Consider the following 21974-nt stretch of genomic DNA (forward strand, 5'->3'; position numbering starts at 1 on the left):
AAGCATTTGGAGATGCTGTCTGCCCAAGTCTCCTGAGGTCAGGGAGAGATGGGAAAGAAAAACCCTGTCAGAAACAGATCTAAGACAAACAAGCCAGTTTACAAGATAGTTTACATCACAGCAAACACATTCATATTCACCACAGACAACAGAAACCAGCACAGCGAACAGTGAATCTCTGCAAACTCACAGTGACTGTGGCCAGCAGTCCCTCGGGAACATTAGCCACAATGATACCAATGAGGAAGATGACAGCTTCCAGCCAGGTGTAACCGAGAACGATGGAGAGGACGAAGAAGGACACACCGAGGAAGACGGCCACGCCTGTGATGATCTGGATGAAGTGCTCGATCTCCTTGGCAATGGGAGTCTGAAACAGAAGATGTTAGACGGACATCTCACCAGAATGCTGTTAGCTATTCAGTCAACACTTTCGTGGGAGAACTTTATTATGTATGTTTGTGTCTTTATGGTAAGAATAAATAAGAGAGTAACTAAATGTAATGGATAAGCTGAGTGTGCTGTGACTGTCAGTTAACAGACAGGTTTAGAGTGTTGATTATCCAGTATGAAGCTCCGTCTCCAGTATCTGGGGGTAACGGCCGGCGCTGCAGAACCCCTGAGCTGTTGTTCTGAATGCCTTACCTTTCCAGTCTCCAGGCCTGAGGTGAGTGTGGCAATGCGGCCCATCACTGTACGATCACCGGTACACACCACCATACCACGGGCAGTTCCTGCACAAACACAGGGACAATTTCAGAACACCCTTCCAGGTGAGATTCGTGACATCAAAAGAAAGGCTGATTTGAAACGAAGAATAAGAATGTATTTGTTGTCGTCACCTTAACATCATATAACGTATCTGATTGAGTGAGGTCAATACATCAAATTATATATTTGTATATATGTATGATATTTTTCTTTATTTGTAATTTTTATTAAAAACATTTTTTTATGTACTTTTTGAATTGAGATTGTATGTTTGATTTTGTATTTTATTGTCTGGACCCCAGTAAGACTGGCTTTCGTTTTGGTGTCAGCTAATGGGGATCCTTTTAAATAAACAAATTCAATTATTTTTATGTGTCTATATGAGTTCTAAAGCTCATAAACTCAACTTCAACAACATAGGAAATAAAAGGAAAACAGAAATGAGAGTTAATAGATATATTAAGAAAAAAATAATGTAATGTACTTTATTTAAATAGCCCTTTACAACAGCCTTTTGATGTCCCTAAGTGCTTTACAGCAAGTTATAGATAAAAAGGAGGATAAATAAGAACAGTCAAGAACAATAAAACAATAAAGTACAACAAAATCAGATCCAAAGAAAAGTTTCATCACACTACTGGGTATTAAAAGCCATCTTAAATAGGTAGGTTTTTAGCCTAGATTTAAAAATGCCGAGGTCAGAAACAAGCCGCATCTCGGCGACAGAGAGACCAAATTAAATTGTTCAGGGTCACGGGGATCTGCTGGAGCCTGTCCCGGCTCTCTCTGGCCAAAAGGCCAACGGGCTGTACCCTGGAGGGGTCTCCTGTCCATCACAGGGTCACGTAGAATCAAACAAGCTATTCCAATGGGGAATTTAGAGTCACCAATGACCATGATATACATATTATTGGACTGTTGGAGGAAACAGGAGTACCCAAAGAAAAGCCGGTTACTGGCCTGGTTGGAGATACTAAATGGTAATACCTGGAATTAAAGTGTATGGCTTTATTGAGCCACAAGAGGGCACTACACAATAAAATGTTCCTCTTCTACCACTGTGAGCAACATTATCTACCTTGCAGAACCTGTTGTGAAGTGCAGGTCTGTCCCAATAAATCATTTATTGTGCAATCAAAGTTATTTTTTAGATAATTACTAGATGATTAATAATATAATAGCAACATGAAATGAGCATAAAAAAAAACCAAATCAATAGCCTCAAATTAATTATGGTGACAGCTTAAATATTATATTGACTACTGTAAAATAACTGGTGCCATTTAACTGGGTCATATTTCTAGTGGACAGACGTCCCGCGTGACGACTGATGTCAGCGAAAGTTGTTTCATCAAAACAAATGTCACCCTTTTAGCCAGGACCAGCACCCGCTGTCAGCCAAGTTGGCAAATCCCCTACGTTCAGGCGAGTATTTCATTCATTGGGCGTCTAACCAGCGAGTTTCGAGGAGCAGGGCCAAGAATCCTGCTGGTCTGTATCAGTCAGACCTGCAGGCCTGTGCATGTGTGTGCGCTCTGGGGCACTGAGCTGCTGTCAGGTAAAAGTTTCAGTCAGGTTTCAGAACGATGCGATGGCGGTCATACACTTACCCTCAACACAGTTTGTGGAGAAGAAGGCGATGTTGCGGGTTTCCAGAGGGTTGTCATGGGTGCAGTCAGGTGACCTGGTCTGGGGCTCCGACTCCCCAGTCAGGGAGGAGTTGTCCACCTGGGTGGAGCGGGACAAGTATTGGAATAATGAGTGAAATCAGTGACAATACAAAGAGGCAGCTTCTAAAGGTCTGTGTAACTACAGGAGGGAACTATCTGTGTCTGCAGTAGACGGCTGCATTGGTATTGGCTCCCGCGGGACCCAACTCAAATCTTGCGGGAGTGGGCGGTTTGAACTTTGATGCGGGCGGGAACAGTGGGCTAAAAAAAACCACTGCGGGATCGGGATGTAGCCTAGCAACAAGATCGAAATAAGTTTGTGGAAAAGAACCTCAAACAAGGTCTTTACAAAACAAAGACAAAGCAAGGCTAGTCAGATATTTGGAGAAACTGCATTCAGTGTCTGTGGTGCATCTCAGAAGAGAGACGCAGGGGATTGGGACGCAGTTGGTCAGTAGCATTCTCTTCCAATGGCCAAGTGATTAATTCAATTAATTTGTTTAATTTGTTAACTTTGTTTGTTTTATGTTATTAATTAGTGTTATTTGAACCACTCGCAGCCCACTCTCTTTTGTTATAACCTCAATCACATAATTGATGCGTGCGCCAAAGGCTAAATAGCTTGTGCGATGATGACAATGATGGATTTGCATCTAACTTTCGGTCAGGTGGCCTATGAACTGTCAATTATCCATCAAGCTCCACAATTATCATGTTAACATTAAATCAGATAGATTTGTCCAGGACTTTTCTCTTGCGTGATGGGAGAAGACACAACATCAATGCATGTGTCAATGCATTATTGTGCGGGCATAAATTATCAGAGTTTTGTGGGAGCGGATGGGAGTGGATATAAACACTGCGGGAGCGGAATTAAGAAAACAGTCCCGTGCAGGGCTCGAGTCTGCAGCTCACCTTGCAGCCATGGGAGGAGATGATGCGGAGGTCAGCAGGGATCCTGTCTCCTCCCTTCACCTCCACCAGGTCTCCTGCCACCACCTGCTCGGCGTTGATCTGCATCTTCTCTCCCTCTCGGATCACCAAAGCTTGCTGGCAACAGTTTCAAGTGTTTGAAGTGTTATCGTTTTTATTATTTCAAAAAGATATACACAGCAGAAATGTTTGTGTCTAGTAGAAAGTAACCCCTTAAGCGTTTTTACACTGTTCCCACTGGTTACCGCACAAATATTTTGACATTAGTCCTGTTGATGACTTGTTAATTGTATGGTACCTGAGGGACCATGTTCTTGAAGGATTCCATGATCTTAGAGCTTTTAGCTTCCTGGAAATAGGAGAAGCAGCCGGTGATGATGACGACGGCTGACAGCACGATTCCCAGGTACAACTACAGAGATGAAGAGTAGAGGAGAAAGAAAGATGTGGATTTTGAAATTAATGCAGAAACAAATCAAGTCATATAACCTTATCTAAAAAAATTAACCAGTTGGCAACAAGAGGAAGAAACTGATTTTAAAACATCATAAGGGACTAATTCAGTCCAAGAGGAAAATTCTCTATTTTAGGAAACTGTAAAGTTTGGGTTCTAGAAATAACACAAATAATCTAAGCTTTTCATTTCAGTTTCACATTCTGAAGCTGACGGCTTATAGCTGCCAGAAGTCACTTGATGTTTTTCTCAGTTAGTCATCTTCTAAGTGTGGTGGTCTGTCTGTAATCTCCTTCTCATTGGGCCACCATTAAAAAGGTCTAAATCCTATCTTTTAACTAAGCTCTCATAAAAACTCCCATCTATATCCTGTAGCTGGTCATCAGAGGGGGAATTAGATCTGCTACACACCACAGACTCAGCTACTCATCCTGACTCAACATTGTTGTGCTTGAAACCTCATGGTCTGAGCCAAACGTTTTGTCCTTTCGCGCTGCGCATGTCAGAGGCGTTTAGCCTCAGCCCTCGGCGCGACGCTGTGCTTTGACCTGTCATGAAGTACTGACCCACGAACACCCTCTGCAGCCCTAACATCAACGACATCCCTATAGAGCACCGTACATGGATGCTAACAGGACGGTGAGTGTCAGCTGATGGCTCGGCTGGTCAGATACGGACAAACAGCTGACATAAGATTCATCGCTGACGCAGCTTCATCCCTGAGGACTCTAAACTGCTTTGTAAGACGATGACAGAGACCAGACACACTTTATCAACCACTCACCCGGCCTTATGTCCCCACCTTCCCTAAGGGCTTGTGAGTTTTCTTTCTTTAATGTAGCCTCTTGCATATGCTGTTAGTGACGTCATTCTGTCTCTACACACAGAACTCCTACAATATCAGCTGATTCAAGTTTCACTTAAGATATTCCAGTTTAAGCTGATCTTAGGTCTGTAAATGATTAAATAAAAATCTAAATAAATTAGAGAGAATGTTATTATTGCTTCTGTCAAGGTCTCTGTGAAATCCTTCATAAACTTTATAAGGCACTTTCAAATTATACAGAATGGTGTATTCGTCTTTAAGTATCCATTTATAAAGTATGTTTATTTTTAGAAAATCAAGCTTTGAGCCGCTCGGTGGCGCAGTGGGTTAAGCAAGCGGCTCATATACTGAGGCTACAGTCCTCCTGCAGTGGTCGCAGGTTTGAATCCCGGCCTGCACACCTATGCTGCATGTCATCCCCATTCTCTCTCTCTCTACCCGTTTCCTGTCTGCAACTTGAATAAAGGGCCACTAGGGCTACAAAAAATCTTTAAAAAAAAAAACAAGAACAAGATGCATAGACCAAGGTTTTATGAGAGCTTTTTTTATGAGAGCTCATCCCGACACCTCCCACTTACGTTGTCCCCAGCAGGCTCATCCTCGGTTGCAGCCTGTATGGCGTAGGCCAGGAAACAGAGGATGGCGCCGATCCACAGCAGGATAGAGAAGCCACCGAACAGCTGACGGCAGAACTTGACCCACTCGGGGGTGGTGGGAGGGGGAGTCAGGGCGTTGGGGCCGTCCCTGGCCAGGTACTCTGCTGCTTTGGCGTTAGTCAAACCCTGGGTGCGACGGAGGAGAAAGAAGAGGAGCAGCAGATGGATGAACAATGGCAGGTGGTGATGGAGAGAACGGAGTGGTACAGTTGAAGAGAATGAAGGAGTAAATGAAAAGGGTAAGGAAATGAAGTGTTTGAGGAAAGGCAGAGTGGAAGGAAGAAAATCAAGAGAGAAAAAAGGAAAGAAACAGAGGTTTCCATGAGAACGATTATAATATAAATATTAATAATAATGTTGTAAACGTGAAACAGTGTTGGTTTAAAGCACCTTACCTGCACGATATCAGTGTTGTATTTCCTGCAAACTTCCTCAACAGACATTTTGTGTTCCGTCTAATAAGAGAAAAGATGAAGATAAATGAATTTAAACAGGTCAATAATTAATAATTATGTAATTAATTAGGACTTCAAAATGTGTATTTATTTTAATTTTTTTTACAAGATGTAAAAATTAACTGAAAGGAGGAAATTCAAGCAGGTCATCGTTCTCAATCAGATGTATATTTTACTAATAATATTTTGCAAATAATGAGATAATCTGAAACAAGGAGAGAGACTGTGACTTTGGCCCCATAGAAAAGAAATTCCACAAAGTGATGCAATCGCTTTGGTAAATGACCACAAACCACTCTGCACCATTATAGTTCACCATCTGCCACAGAACACCACGTCTCTGTTATCTCCTTTGTAAACAGAGAGATTATGTCACAGCTGAATTGTAGCGTGGAAGCATTATACGCTGATTTATCACGCATCAACGGGGACTTCAACACTTGTCTAATAGCGATGACAACCATTGTGATTTTATCTAAACATTTTGTGTATTTGTAAGCGGCCAAATCAGTGCAGACAGCCATGCTGCAGGAAACAACGAGGAGGTAGGAAGTAGTGGACGTACTATAGGAACCTCCTTCTTCAAGTCATCCAGATCCTTGCCTCCCTTCTTCTTGGGCGACTCCTTCTCATCTTTGTCCTGTGTGGTGGCCACACGGTAGCTGTCCGACCGTCCATACTGTAAAACAAACATTCACAAGATTGTTCAATTTAGACCAATTCAGCCCCGATTGTCCCACATGTGATTTTAGACATCATGGACACATAAAACACATTTTAATCAGGATTTATACTGGGGAAAAAACACAGGTGATTCAGAGAACATGATTAGTTGTCAGTATTTCTTCCAAATTTAGGCCATGTTTACACAGTCGGGTATTTACAAAAACGGATATTTCCCCCTCTACGTTTTGAAAAATACCATCATTTATATCAGATCGTTTTCAAAATCTCTTCATTTACACAAACCTGCATAAATACATTGTTAAGGGGTGCTATGAGCAGCCAAACCTACAGGCGGCAGCGTAACGAGAAGCATGCTAGCCAATCGGAATCCTGGAAAAAAACATCAACAAATGACACGAGTAACTACAGTGGTCAAACAAATTGTAAACACAGGTCGCACACATGACGCTGGTGACGTTTCTGTCGCATAATGTGACGTTCTGGAGCCTAAATGTCTGTTTCCCTCTGTTTACAAGCAAACGTGAAGACGTTTTCAGAAATTATCGTTTTTGGTGACTTTGAGCTTCGTTTTCGTGTAAACGAACAGCCAAAACGCATGAAAACACCACCACTACGTGTAAACAGGGCCTTAGACCAAACATTTCGATTAAGGGCCAAACTTAGTTACGGTCTCACTTGGTATCATTAGACCAGAGGCCTGTCTTTTGTTTCATTTAAACTGCAGTATACTGTACATCACTGCTATTTGGACTTTTGGCTATTCTGACTGCAATGTCAGAAAAAGAATATGGAAAAACTATCAACTGTTGCAACAAGAGGAATGAAAAGGACAATACTTCTAACTCCTGACATGGGATATTCAGAAATGCCGGCGCCCAGACCAGTTTTCTGTTAAAAGGAAGCATCTGCTTGATAGTTAAAAAAAGGATGTTTGGGGGAGCTAGATGGCTCAGTTGATTGAGCAGAGGCTATCGTCCCTGTGTAGTCCAGGTTCAAGTCCCAGCCTGTGATTCTGCTGCGTCTCTTCCCCTTCTCTCTGCAGTAACTGTCCTGTGAAGCTGCTTTCAAAGAATGTCCACTAGAGACACAAGATCTATTAAAAAAAGAAAAAAAGGTTTGGCAAAACGGCCTTTGCACATTTTCTGATGCGTCTTCCTATGTTGAGTTTACATATTGTTACAATTCCTAAAATAATAACTTAACACAATATCTAATCTCAGTGTTTCTGTGAGCTCACATACAAGAATTTGTATTCTTTAGTCTATTTGTATTTATTGCTCCAAATTGAGCTGACTGAACCACTAGGCTACAGGATGCCCCCCCAAAAAATTTGCCTCATATTCTTCACTTGCAGGTTATAACAATAAAACAGGACATATAATGCTCCTGGCCAGGGCGCTGACACCGGTGGATTTACAGTTGAAAAATAAAAATCCCTGATAGTATTTGTGTGTGAGAGCTTCTGGACAGTCATTCAACTTCAGCTACAAATACGTTTAATTCCTTTGGTGTGTCCTTTCTTCTGCTTTACTCCAAATATGAGCTCTTTTCTTGCGTCAGTCTTTGTAAAACACACAGCACGTTTGTTTGTGTATATGTGTGCAGCGCTCTGGACAGCTGCTTTCAGCCTCAGATTACAGCTGTTTACTACACAGACGGATTAACCCAGTGAATGGAAATAATCCCTCTCCCCCACTCACTCCCTCCCTCCCTCTTTACCTCTACCACTATTTCAATCTCTCTATCTGATAATCAATTAACTTTCCTTTGGGGATTATACATTATTTTTTTCTTCTTTTTTTAGATTGATATAAGTGCTGAATTTAAGCTCAATGACCTATATAGCATGCCTGCATACATACATACACATATATGTATGTATTTATCAATAAAACTGGCCCACAGTTTGTGTCCCAGTCAAAGGAAATCGTGTTCATGTCTGATTCTAACAAAATGTTTAAAGAACTTCAGACATTAACTGTTATTCATATATCTGTGATTCTTATTTATGACATTCTGAAATGCTGAAATTAAATTTACTTTTTTTTCTTCCTGTACCATGGACTTTGAAACCAAAGCATCACTGTCAGTACCATCAGACAATTATCTAGAAAACTATGAATGTTGTTAATGTCTCAGCAGAAGTTCGGGCCTCTTGGCCAGGTTCTGTTGGTAAATGAGAATTTGTTCTCAAACTTTTACCTGGTAAAATAAAAGGTTTAAAAGGAGCTTGAGGCTCCTTTTAAGAAATGAGACTCTCTAGCGCCACCCTTCACCACGACGGCCGTTGGGGGTACTGCAGCCAACAGTGAAGCCGGCACAGGAGAACGGGGAGAACGTGCATGCAGCGTCATGTGACGTCACATCCGCAGCCCAGCACGGGAAATTCGGGACCGAATTGCAGCACATTTTGCAGCACACAGCCTGTTCAAGGCAACGGAGAGATACACTAGAAGAAACATTCTTTTGGGTTTGGAACGCTTCATCTGACATTATTACTAGAAAACTTAAAATGTATACGGATTTTTTTCATAAATCTTGCCACAATCCGGCCTCAAGCTCCTTTAAATAAATGAATACATAAATAAATAAAGTGGACGGCACTTTTGCTATTCTGACCCAAACATGCACAGACCCATTTTAGACTGAGAAATATACATCTGTGATGTCCTTTTGGGTTTAATTAAGTAAAGTTGTGCTGACCAAACTTAAACTGAATTGAACTGAAATTATATTTTAATTATTTGGAGCTACTGACAACAAACTAAACAAAATGTTTCGTTCGTGTTTTTGTCCGTGTTATTATTATTTTGGTCCTTGCTCATTTTCATGCCTTTTTTCTTTCTGCTCGTGACTGCATTATAAAGTATTCTGCATAGTATTTTTTGCTGTTTTCTAGGAGTACCATGCAGGCCCAAAGAAAACGTGTTTCGTAAATAACTGTTTGGCAACTCCCAGAAACAGTAATTCACTGGTATGAATTTCTTCCAGTGTTTCTCATTATGAAACAGAATTTTTAGGGTTTCTCCTCCTCTGTTCAAACAGAAACCGCCTACTCTGTTTAGTAACAGGCTGTAAAAGCTGGATATTTTTTAGCAGCAGATGTGCTCTGCTAATCTACAGCACAGACTGTATACAAGGCAAATATCTGCTCTCTGACTTTTCTGCTGTCGGACTGTGTCCAGTCTGGAGATATCCAGCACTACAAGGTCAAGGAAAGGAAGGATAAGCCATGCTTTTATCTATTGAAATCCCCGGTCAGATTTCAGAAAACAGCATTTCATCAGTACATCCTAAATTGAGTAACAGAGTTTCAAAAATAATGACCATTCCTGGTACAAACGGGATTCATTAAGATCTAGAAATACATGAAGTAACAATTGCTCCAATTAAAGTACTCTGGCACTCTGGTTATCAAACTGCTACGGTGGATACTTTAACGGGATAATTGATTATGAAGGTCTGAAGGTGTCTGCCAGTTTTATATTCATTTACATCAAATAATCTGATTAATGCAAACAGCAACCTCTTTTGGTAAAATATCTGTCAACTGGCACTGATTTATCTGGTATTTAGCCATGTGAACTGTGATATTTAGCTGATATTTTAACTGAATCTGATGATGTTTCAGTGACCAAAGCGTTACATTTTTGGCTCTGATTTCGTTGATGTACTGCCTCTAGTGAAGCGTAGTAACTCTGGCTGAGCCAACCCATCATCGTAGTGCATACACACAGAAATGGATTATCAGGCAGATCAGTGGACTCACCGACCTACATAACACTGATGGACTGCCTGTCACACACACCGCACACACCACACACCCACACAGAAGGGTCTCTATCAGCAGAGCCTCCCTTCACCCTCCCACCTAGCTGACATTCTCCTCCCTCCAGTCTGCCCATCAGTTCGTGTGGTCTGCCTGGCTACTCGTGGTTTAATCACGAGGAGACAGCCGTAACTGCAATCATGATGCAAACGGTGTGATAGTGAGGCTTTATCTCGGGTTTCCTGTGACAACCACGTATGTTGAAATCATTTATCATCTGGATTTGATTCAGTAAAAACACTCCTAAAAACGAACCAGTGCCTCTGCCTCATGCAGTATGAGAGCGTGTATCTAATGGCGCTTTTCCACTAGCACCTACTCAGCCCGACTCGTCTCGGGACGGCTCGCCACGCCTCGCCACGCCTCGCCACGCCTCATCCCGGCTCCACCCGTTTTGTCCTTGTTTGTTTTTCCACAGCCAGGTGAGAAGTGGGTCGGGTTGGGGTGAAGCTGCTGTGACGTACTCGATTGCGCAACCCCATTGTTCGTGACGGCGCAGATCAGAAAATCAGCTGGAGCCGCGAGCGGCTGAGAAAAAAACCGCGCCTGTGGATCTGATCGTTCCTTATCGCCCGTCTACATCCCTTTTTTAATTCTCTCGTCAGCCACCAGGTTTATGAACATCTGCACCTCAGAGTTGGATCACCAAACAGACGTTTGCGCTGTATAATAAAATCGCTCCTTCCTTCCTTCCTTCCTTCCTTCCTTCCTTCCTTCCTTCCTTCCTTCCTTCCTTCCTTCCTTCCTTCCTTCCTTCCTTCCTTCCTTCCTTCCTTCCTTCCTTCCTTCCTTCCTTCCTTCCTTCCTTCCTTCCTTCCTTCCTTCCTTCCTTCCTTCCTTCCTTCCTTCCTTCCTTCCTTCCTTCCTTCCTTCCTTCCTTCCTTCCTTCCTTCCTTCCTTCCTTCCTTCCTTCCTTCCTTCCTTCCTTCCTTCCTTCCTTCCTTCCTTCCTTCCTTCCTTCCTTCCTTCCTTCCTTCCTTCCTTCCTTCCTTCCTTCCTTCCTTCCTTCCTTCCTTCCTTCCTTCCTTCCTTCCTTCCTTCCTTCCTTCCTTCCTTCCTTCCTTCCTTCCTTCCTTCCTTCCTTCCTTCCTTCCTTCCTTCCTTCCTTCCTTCCTTCCTTCCTTCCTTCCTTCCTTCCTTCCTTCCTTCCTTCCTTCCTTCCTTCCTTCCTTCCTTCCTTCCTTCCTTCCTTCCTTCCTTCCTTCCTTCCTTCCTTCCTTCCTTCCTTCCTTCCTTCCTTCCTTCCTTCCTTCCTTCCTTCCTTCCTTCCTTCCTTCCTTCCTTCCTTCCTTCCTTCCTTCCTTCCTTCCTTCCTTCCTTCCTTCCTTCCTTCCTTCCTTCCTTCCTTCCTTCCTTCCTTCCTTCCTTCCTTCCTTCCTTCCTTCCTTCCTTCCTTCCTTCCTTCCTTCCTTCCTTCCTTCCTTCCTTCCTTCCTTCCTTCCTTCCTTCCTTCCTTCCTTCCTTCCTTCCTTCCTTCCTTCCTTCCTTCCTTCCTTCCTTCCTTCCTTCCTTCCTTCCTTCCTTCCTTCCTTCCTTCCTTCCTTCCCTCCCAAAAACATCAACAGGAATTTATCGTTTTTATCGCGAGATGACAAATTCTTATCGTGAGGAATTTTTTTGAACGGTAAAATATCACCCATTCCTACTGAGGGGATAACGAGACACAGGTGCAGACACAATCAGGGCAGATGGGACACAGGCGGGGCAAGACAGAAACCTTGACAGAAAAGGGCCATAAGTGACCCCAGATAAACCTGGCTTATAGGTGAGGAGAAATAGGCATGTGAGTTGGGAAACAGGAAGTGATGTCAAAGTGATCTCACGCTGCTTCAGAGGAGATGCAGTCATCAGAGAGCAGCAAACATTGGAAAATTGTGATTGGTGATTTCCTGTGATGCAGATCAATTCCATTTATCTCATCCTCACACACAGACCAAGGTGGCAGAGGTTGAGAGCTGGTATTAATGAATGAAATCGAGCGACTGGAACGATTACGCAACACACTCAATGGCCAAGAGACAAACACACACACACAACACACAGAATCATGAAATATGACCGCAGCCCTGACTACGTGATGGTGACTTCAACTCAAACTATAAACCACAAGATTAAACCCTGTCATTTTACAGTCTATCAGGCTCAATTTCAACTTATTAAAGTAACTTGATGTCTTTTGGATTGTCGTTCTGCATGACAGCTGCCTCGCAAAATCTAAAATCTGTAAGCCTTCGGATGCCCAGCTTCCCAGACTCGTGATACAATAAACTGCAGCTTGTATGAGCCAACCTGCAGGACAACACAACGCAATCGTTTCTTGGGACGGTTAAACTGAGTCCAGCTATGCGCTCTGAGATTCAGTTTTGGGATTTTAATTAAAATCCACAAATATGGTCAATCTAAGATTTAAACAACCAGTCAGTTATGAAAACTGAATTTGCAAATAAACTGACATCTTTCTCCTTATCTTTCCACTGAATCACGGAAGGTAACTTATCCAGAAATGTCATATTTCTGAAACTGAATGTTTCTCTTGAAAGGTTGAGTTTGAATAGTATGAATTTATCAAAATAAACCCTGAATAAGGAATAAAGAACTCAGTAGCCAGAGTTTGATACCATCAAAGTCCTTTTGGTTTATGTCAATCCCTTTGCTCTCCATGTTCTTGTTTATCTTCATACTACGCATTTAAAAATAAAAAAGTAAATGCCAAAGCAGTCATTCAGAAGGACATGAAGTCTGGTACATGTACCTGCAGTTAACAAGAAACAGGTACTGTGTCTCACGTGCCACACTGTAACATAATCGTTGCATATTTAGCTACATCTGGCTTTTTTTTTGAAAACCACAGCACCACTTTATAATCAATTTATTTTGTTGAAAAGAAAATGGGAGTGGGAGTTTTCACCTGTTAAAAATGCTGGAATACATCATTTTTGGTCAAACTACTGACTTTTAACAACACACAAGGCTACGGTGAGGATTTGTCCTGAGGAGAATTTTCAGGGGAGGTGATATGGAACTGAAGAGGTTTGTAGAACCAGTGGTGGTGCCAAACCGTAATTGTATAGACTAAACTAAAAATCAATCTTCATCTTACAAATATCACCACAAACTATACATTTGAATTCATCTATAAAATCCATTTATCACCCAGCCCTATTGTGCAGTTACAAATCTTTCATCCACCTGCTGTTGCCTAGCAACCAGACAATCTTCCTCTTATGTAGTTGCTCCTTAATTCCCTTCTCCAATTAAATAAACCATATACTCAGAAAAGTTGGAACATTTTCTCTTTGGCTACAACAGGGAAAGGAGAATTAAGTCTAACAGCAAGAACATCACTCAGGGTTCAATCAAACAATATTAGTAACTGGATACGTTGCCCAGCTATATATTAACTGATTTTTTCCACTTTTTGATACATCTTTCTGTTAAATACCAACAAATAATACATTTTACCATTCTCACAATTTTTTACTTTTAAATGTGAAAAATAAAATAAATTTCAAACATAAACCAAAGCAAGTGTATTGGGGTATCATTTGGCTTATTCAGAACAATCTCCATAAATCTAGAATAACTTATTTAAAACCCCAAAAGTGCAAACACTGTTTAAGACATCACTTGTGTCCATAATTGTAACAGGAATTCTGCCCGTTGTTGTGAGTCTGAATGGTTTTCCATCACAAGCGTTAATCGCTGCACAATTCATGTTCAATATGTTACTTTATTAATCTTAAATCATCTTTTACCAGCTGATAACATAAAAAGGGATGTATATTTGCCAACCGTTATATTGACAGACAGCCCAGACATTAATAGAAATCAATATTGTTTAGTTTTAAGTGCTCAAAATAGGTAAGCTTGCATATCGCTATATTTTTTACAACAGAAAATTATCAACTTCCACGTGAAAACTATAAAATAACCAGATTTAATGCGGCTAATGCGTTTACTGTCACTTAATAATTCAGTAAATGCTTATATTGTTGTTGGTGTCGAAACTTTAAGGTGCGAGAACCACAGGATGTTTTCTTTTGAGATACTCACGCATGGCGGTTGTGCTGCTGTGACACGCTATTTCCATTTTACTGAGCGTTTCATTCGATTAATGTATGTTACTTGTACACACCATTGTCAGGGTGTTGTGTGCATGCGGAGCATTGACGTGCTACATGCAAGTTGACGTATTTACATAATCGATTATGTCGACGCATCGTTGCAGCTCTACCGTATAACTTTATATGGATCTATGAATGCTCCAAATCTAGTGGAAGCTCATTTCACAAGTACATGAAATGACTCACTATTTAATTTTGGTCTTTTTGGTGAGTGATAGCATAAATAAGGACCAGCCCTGCAATTCACAAGGACCTAATGTGTGTGAAAGATGAGAAACTGCTGTCATCTCTAATATAATCAATCAAGTGATCATAAAAACCACGAGTAACATAAACTGATCAGTGTGATTATTAACCGATACGCTACAATAATGCACCACACAAATCACTGACTACACCACCTCGGCAGGGATCTGGGCTTTTCCGGGATCATTTTTAGTTTGCTACTAATTCAAATGACTTTCATAAAGAACAGAGAATGACAGAGATGTTTACAACATGCAAACATCAAACTGATACACTGAATTTAACTTTTTTTTTTTTTACAAAAAAAATGTGCCATGCTCCGTCATCTGTTTTCATTAGTATTCCTGAAAGCCTAATGTTTTTATCCTTCTATTGTTTATATATTGATAAAAAATATTAGGTAATTATCATACTAAAGTAAAAATGTTTTGTGAGCTCTACTAAAGATACCAACTCCTTATAAAAGCCCGAGATCCAGTAAAACCAAGATGGTTTCACCAAACTCAACCATCACCCAAAACAACTAGGCCTGTAATTATACATACCTTTAGTACCGGTACTTAAGTAGAATTCCTACTGGTGAGGTAATGTGTTACAAAAATGTACCATCTATGCTGCTGTTATCAATGGAGAAATTACCAAAAGGAACTAAAGACTCTCTCCAGGAAAATTTTCACAGTAGGGTCCGTCAGGAATCCACTCCCTTCTGCAGCCAGTCTCAAGTGACCACTTGAGTGTTTTCTGCACGTTTGTATTGGCTCAGTTTTTGATAGACAGTGGTTACTTTGGAGAAACTTAGGAGGGTGGGGTGGAGACTCTTTTCACAGTCTGTACATAGTCTTTGATAGAGACACAGGAGTTAGACTCGGACAACCAACAGTGCGTTTCCCTATGAAGTGACAAAGTTAAGCAGCGTCTGTGTTGATTGTACTTTTCATTTGGTACTAAAAATTTGACCTGATTACTAAAGACTAAAGTAATGTTTTAAAAATGGGAACTGAAAAACCAAAACACTGATTTTTAATCTATTATCATAATTTCATTCTTCACTTTAGTGGGAGATATGCACATGTTAAGGGAGCTTAACACACAACTTGAAAAAGGTCTAATAATGTTGAAGGATGCTGTAAAAATGCTCAGCTTCATCATGTATAGATAACATGCCATCAATGAGTGGATTAATTCTCCCCGTCTCTCTTCTGCAGATATAAATATCCGTTTTACTTCAGCTTTTCACTTTCCACAGTGCACCATATTTTTCTGAAGCGTCACATTTGTCTGTTTAATCAATGCAAAAGAAAAACGTCAGGCAGCTCTTCCTGCATTCCTCCATTTTCTCCGTATTTCCCAGGATTCACACTTCCCAAGGTGACTCACCACAAACGTCTCCATCACTTCCTACTCCCTCTACCTCAGCTCATTTGCACATTCCATCCTCTCTGCATTCAAACCAATCATTGGCTCCAGTGCCAGGATCTAATCGCCCCTAACTGCCTTCGGGAGTGAGCATCGCTCCATTCTCCCCCACCCTCATCACAGTCCATTTCACCCACATCTCCTCTCTCCCTCCACCAGGCTGGTAAATCACAGCCTGAACGTGGGAGTTTCCACTGCCAACTCCCCTCACACTTCCATGCAGACACACCACCACCCTCCTCCTCCTCTCATGATGCAGTTTCCCCTGACAGAGCTGTGTGGAGTGTCCCCCTCTGGCCATTTAATGGACAGAGTTGGAGAACGTGACAGAGCATCAACGTTCACGGCTCGACCTGAGCGCGCTCTCATCCCAACCCCCTAAAGCCACTGTCCATCAAGCTTCAGTAGGACCATGACGCTCATTTCATCAGTGATTGATTTTCTTACATTATATGTTAACCTGATTTCATGAAGTCAACATACCACAACATTTCTATTCAATAAAATAATAACATGGTGGTAATACCACGCGATCAAACGGGGGTACGTGGAAGTACTTTATAGTAAGGCTGGGCGATTTTGGACAAAAATAAAATCCAGATTTTTTTCACTGAAAACCAGATTTTCGATTTCGATTTTTTTGGGTAAAACTACAAAAGACAATGGAATAAATTGTTTCAAATATTTTATCTTTATTTTTAAAGAAAAATAGCAAACAAATTTCCCTATTGGGAATGAAGTGCAATTGAAAGATACTGTAAATCCTCCTTGAGTTTAGTAAAGTGACAACATTTACAATTTTCTTGACCAAACAAAGATGACTAGACGAGCTCTGTCTGTAATGCAGCCAGCTGCAAAAAAGGAAAATCGATTTTCCGATTTTCCTTTTTTTAACATCGATTGTGATTAATAAATCCGATTTAGATTTAAAATCGATTAATCGCACAGCCCTACCTTATAGTAATAGCTTATTTTAATCATGATGTAACCACGACTTTCCAGAAGGCATGACATAAAGCCTAAATTTAGTGATTGGAACAGGATGTCCATCGTGACCTGTCAGATCAGGCAGGTTGGATAAGAATGACCTGCTAGAGATATTAAAGGAGACCTATTATGAAAAACAAATTTTTTCTTGCTTTAACATTTATAAAGTGGTCTCCCCTCAGCCTGCCAACTCAGAGAAGGAGGAAAGCAACTAAATTCTGCAGTGTCTGTACAGCCGCCCGGATAAGCCGTCCAGTCTGATGTGGATCTACGAGCCGTTCAGATTCTGCTCCCGTCGTTAGGTAACGACGGGAGCGATTTACATCGGTTGTCCTCCGATGCGTGAAACCACGCCCACAACTAACTCCGCCTGCCGGAGCTTCCGCCATTTTTCCATAGCGGTGTATCGCGTCATTCAGGCAGCCAATCAGCACAGAGCCTCATTATCATAGCCCCACCCACTCAGAATCCCTCATAGAGAATGAGGTTAGAGAATGGGAAGATAAAGACATGGCTACGAGGCTGAATTTCTAATTTATTTAGCAAAAACAATCAAAAGCTTGTTTTTAAGACATTCAAGGCCTGTTTAAAATAGGTATTAGATGCCATAAAAGGTCTTTAACCATTTGATTTGATTTTTATTTGTCTCAAACATGGCAAGCATAAAAACAAACGGTGTATATAATATTGAAAAAAATAGCACACACACACACACACACACACACACACACACACACACACACACACACACACACACACACACACACACACACACACACACACACACACACACACACACACACACACACACACACACACACACACACACACACACACACACACACACACACACACACACACACACACCTTTCCCTCACGGAGGACATCTTCCTTGGGGACCCATCAGTGACATTTCTACCAGTGAAGAGGGGGCATGAACACTGCTGGGGAACCATTTTGACTCACTTGTCTGTACCCATTTAATATCCAGACCTGGACCGCATGCTCATCTTAACAAGCCAAGCATCCTGAATGACAGCAAGCGTTCGCAGTCAGTCATGCTTGGATGAAAATGCACCGAATTGGTTTTGAGGAAAATGAAAGGAAAATCACAGCTTTTAGGAGCTCTAAGTCTCAGCCACCACCCTCTGCGTAGATTATACATTTAAATCCTGCTTTAGTGAGAATGAATGACAAGATGCATCTTTTTAGATGATCGAGGATTTCTGCAGTCAGGAGGAGGAATTAAACTGCTGATTTTTTCTATTACTATAGTAATTGCGCATTTTGCGTTTGCAAAGGATTTCATTTCTGTTGCATTAATACGCCTTAAGTTGAGGATTTCTGCAATGAAACTGGTAGGTAAAGCAGCACATCTGCCAGATGTTTAAGAGAAAACACCTTTTGGTCAGATCAAGGGATCCAGGTCCCCTCCTGGTGTTATTCAGAGCGTTTTAGCTCTCCTGGGGAGGTGTGAGCAGTGTGAATGTCAAACATCACGTCAGTCTGGTCTCAGGTGTGTCCAGTACTCGAGTTGTAAAAAGAATTCAGGGGGGATGGTGGATTTTATCATATGGGGACAGATAATTTGTGCTGATTACAAATAATATAATATATTACAAATAATAGCACTGACCAAAACACCTGCAGAAATACTGCAGGAATGACATAGCAGCAGTTAAATGCAGCCTTCTGTAAGCTTTAAATATCCACTGGGCTTACATCAAATACATCAAAACACAACAATAAAAGACAGTTTTCTGAACTTATCAATATGATTCTGTCCTTCACAGGATAAGTAAAATGGATCACTGCAAAAACTCAAAATCTTAACAAGAATATTTGTCTTATTTCTAGTTAAAATGTCTCATTTTAGTAAAAAAATCTCATTACACATAAAACAAGACTCATCACTGGAAAAAACAACAATTTTCACCTGTTTCAAGTAGATTTTCACTTGAAATAAGTAGAAAAATCTGCCAGTGGAACAAGATTTTTTTGCTTGTAATAAGAAGATAAATCTTGTCCCACTGGCAGATTTTCCTACTTATTTCAAGTGAAAATGTACTTGAAACAGGTGAAATTGTCAAATAAGTTATATTTCTGGCGATGACTCTAAATGTTGAAATAGCAGTAAAACCACATTCATTGATGAAATGACATAAGGGATGGAAAGGAGGGATGGGAGTTTTACAGGGGGGATTATTTGGACCGTTTTTATTTCAGGGGGGGATGCCATCCCCCCTCATCTCGATTACTGGGTGTGTCAATCGCTGTTTGATGGAGGTTCTGACACCGGACTACTTTCAGCGCGGAAGGTTACAGGAAAGTCAGCGCGGAAGATTACCCCTTCACCTGCTGGAATATGACCCCCAAAACTGGCACAAAAACCCCATTAATCTCAGGTTTTGTCATAAAAAGCCTTGATTCAGTCTTATAAACAGCTTTAATAGCAGATGCCCAATCTGATAACTTTCAGAGAGCAATTAGATCCGTTTGACTGGCTGTGAAATCAACAGATTTCCCCCCAAATGTAGACGAATCACACACATGCCACCCTTTCAATGTCATTTAAACATCTCACCTATGACTCCATGCACTTTTAACCCTGACTTTCACTTACACGTTATAAGTCAACTTAGGCGTTTTACATTCATGGCTGCCAGACAAGTATTTGCCAATAAATGCATCTCTTACCCCCATTTTCGCTGTCACCGGGTTTGGACTCGATTAAACCACAAAAGCTCGACTTATTGAAGGAAGAAACCCCGTTTTCTCGCCTCACGTTGAGAAGAAAACGTCGTCCGTCAGCCGTTATCGCTGTAATGACACAAAATCAATTAATCGGGAACAAACTATGTTAAAAGGTCATTTTAAACGAGGAATAAGAGGGAAGGTAACTTGGTGAGACAATTATTTTGTAAAACACCTCGATAAAGTGTCACTCCGTCCAGATAAAAGGTGAAAAAGGGCTGTTTTTCTCGGCGTGCGCCGGTAAAACGAGACACTTCACCTTCTCCAGCGAGACGCGATGATGCCGCCGGAAAGTAGTGCCGGCCAGCCGCTTCTCCTTCGGATGCTGTCTCACTCCGCCGCGGTGCGCAGGCTGTCTGGGCGATCACGACCTCCTGGGTCGGTATTACTCCGCGAATGAAGACAATAGTTAGATCCGAATGTAATGGAGCTGTAATTAAAAAAAACAAACAAAAACAAAATAAAAAAATACAACTGAACAAGCCTATATATATATATCTTTGAAAGTTACTGATTCAGATGACTTGATTTATTCATTTTTCTGTCTGCATATATCTTGCATAGATCTGAATGAATGAATGAATGCTTTATTCCGAACATGGGAAAACATAAAAAAATAACACATAAGTCAAAATAGTCCAAACAACAAAAAAATAAATAAAATAGATAAATAAAACAAAACAATGTTACCATGTCCGAAAAGGAGTAGAAAGAAGCATATGCTTATTTAATCCTACCCCTTCTCCTTTCTCAGAAATTACAATCCTCAGTTGATTTCAGTATCATATTACATATTAACACATTTACAACAAAGAAAATAAATAATGTGAGTTAACAAGTGACTAAATGATGTGTGGAAACACCTGGTCAAAGCCCTTCATCCTCCCTGTACCATGTGAAAACCATCTTTTTGTACCGCTGTTTGAACTGGCTCATGCTTGGACATTCCTCCGCACCCAAACTGTTCCACAACTTCACTCCACATATGGAAATGGTAAATGTTTTGAGTGTTGTGCGGACACAAAGATGGTTTAAATTGTTCTCCCCTCTCAAATTATAATCCCCATCTCTGTTAAAAAACTATTTTTGAATATTTCCAGGAAGCATGTTGTTTTTTGCTAGATTTTTATCATTTTATTTCATTTTATTTGTTATTTACTGTTTAATTGTGTCTTGCTGTTTTTAATGTTGATGTAAAACACTTTGAATTACCTTGTGTTGAATTGTGCAATACAAATAAACTTGCCTTGCCTATATATTAATAATAATAATAAATAATAATTAAGGCTGCAAGCAGCGATGAACAGGCCCTCGCGTGTGCAATTTTCACCAATAAAAGGTCAAGGACTCAAAACCGAGCCACGCCCATTAATGCAAACCATTAAATATCAAATTCTTCGCCAGGCCTGCCTGCAAAATGTGGTGACTTTTGGGGCACGTTTAGGGGGGCAAAAAGGCCCTCATTTCGTCGGAAGAAAAACGAGAAAAACTAAAACGAGAAAAAAAATTCCTACAGATACAATAGGGCCTTCATACTGTCAGTACTCGGGCCCTAATAATAATAATAATAATAATGATAATAATAATAATAGATATTATTTATAGAGCACTCTTCATTCAGGGAATCTCAGAGTGCTTACAAGATTAAAACGAGTTAAACAAGTACAAGAAAAGGTTAGTATCAATAATAATTTAAAAACTCAGTGGAGCCCTCAACTGGGCGGGGAGACTGTTCCACAGGCGTGGTGCTGATGAGCAGAAGGCTCCCCCATGGTGTAGTCTCGTTTTTGGTATTAATGGTTAATACAAAGTTTGGTAAAAACCTCAAGCATATATAATCAATTTAATACATAACATATAATGTTATGTTATGTATTGGGTGGGGGGTGGCATCCGCTGCTAGTCTGAAATGAGAAACACAGGGAAACGCACAAGTGCACACAAGCCTTTGAAATCTGTAAGAGAGAAAACAAACAAACAAACAGACATGATAACAGGCAGAGACACAAATAGCAACCATTTCAGGTCTGTGTGTATGTAGGTGAGTGAGCAGGTGTGAATGTCTGTGTAACTGTGTGCAAAATGAAAACAAGGCTTTACCTGAACTGCAGCTACAATGGAGGAGGGAGGGCACAACCACGCCACCCGAGACTTCATTAATCCCTTCGGGAGGTTCCCTCGGGGAAACTGACATCTACATCTCACTCATTCAGCACTGTCATATAC

General features: G+C 40.9%; 1 protein-coding gene across 2 annotated transcripts in view; it reads right to left on the bottom strand.

Annotated features, from left to right (window-relative positions):
* The window catches only part of atp1a3a (ATPase Na+/K+ transporting subunit alpha 3a), a 40311-nt gene extending 20279 nt beyond the window's left edge, over nucleotides 1–20032 (bottom strand). The window contains exons 1-10 of one of the 2 annotated variants that reach the window (XM_061741369.1): nucleotides 19924–20032; nucleotides 19692–19814; nucleotides 6271–6384; nucleotides 5646–5705; nucleotides 5173–5376; nucleotides 3613–3726; nucleotides 3297–3431; nucleotides 2322–2439; nucleotides 646–734; nucleotides 191–370 (exon numbers count right to left, since the gene is read on the bottom strand). In XM_061741369.1, coding sequence (XP_061597353.1) covers nucleotides 191–370; nucleotides 646–734; nucleotides 2322–2439; nucleotides 3297–3431; nucleotides 3613–3726; nucleotides 5173–5376; nucleotides 5646–5705; nucleotides 6271–6384; nucleotides 19692–19697 — 1020 coding nt within the window. In that variant the 5' untranslated portion in view covers nucleotides 19698–19814; nucleotides 19924–20032. Of the gene's footprint in view, nucleotides 1–190; nucleotides 371–645; nucleotides 735–2321; nucleotides 2440–3296; nucleotides 3432–3612; nucleotides 3727–5172; nucleotides 5377–5645; nucleotides 5706–6270; nucleotides 6400–19691; nucleotides 19815–19923 lie in introns of those variants that run through there. The other variant, XM_061741368.1, reaches the window with a different exon arrangement.
* Nucleotides 20033–21974: the final 1942 nt, after the last annotated feature.

Source organism: Cololabis saira, chromosome 15, assembly GCF_033807715.1.
Source record: "Cololabis saira isolate AMF1-May2022 chromosome 15, fColSai1.1, whole genome shotgun sequence".
Taxonomy (NCBI): Eukaryota; Metazoa; Chordata; class Actinopteri; order Beloniformes; family Belonidae; genus Cololabis; species Cololabis saira.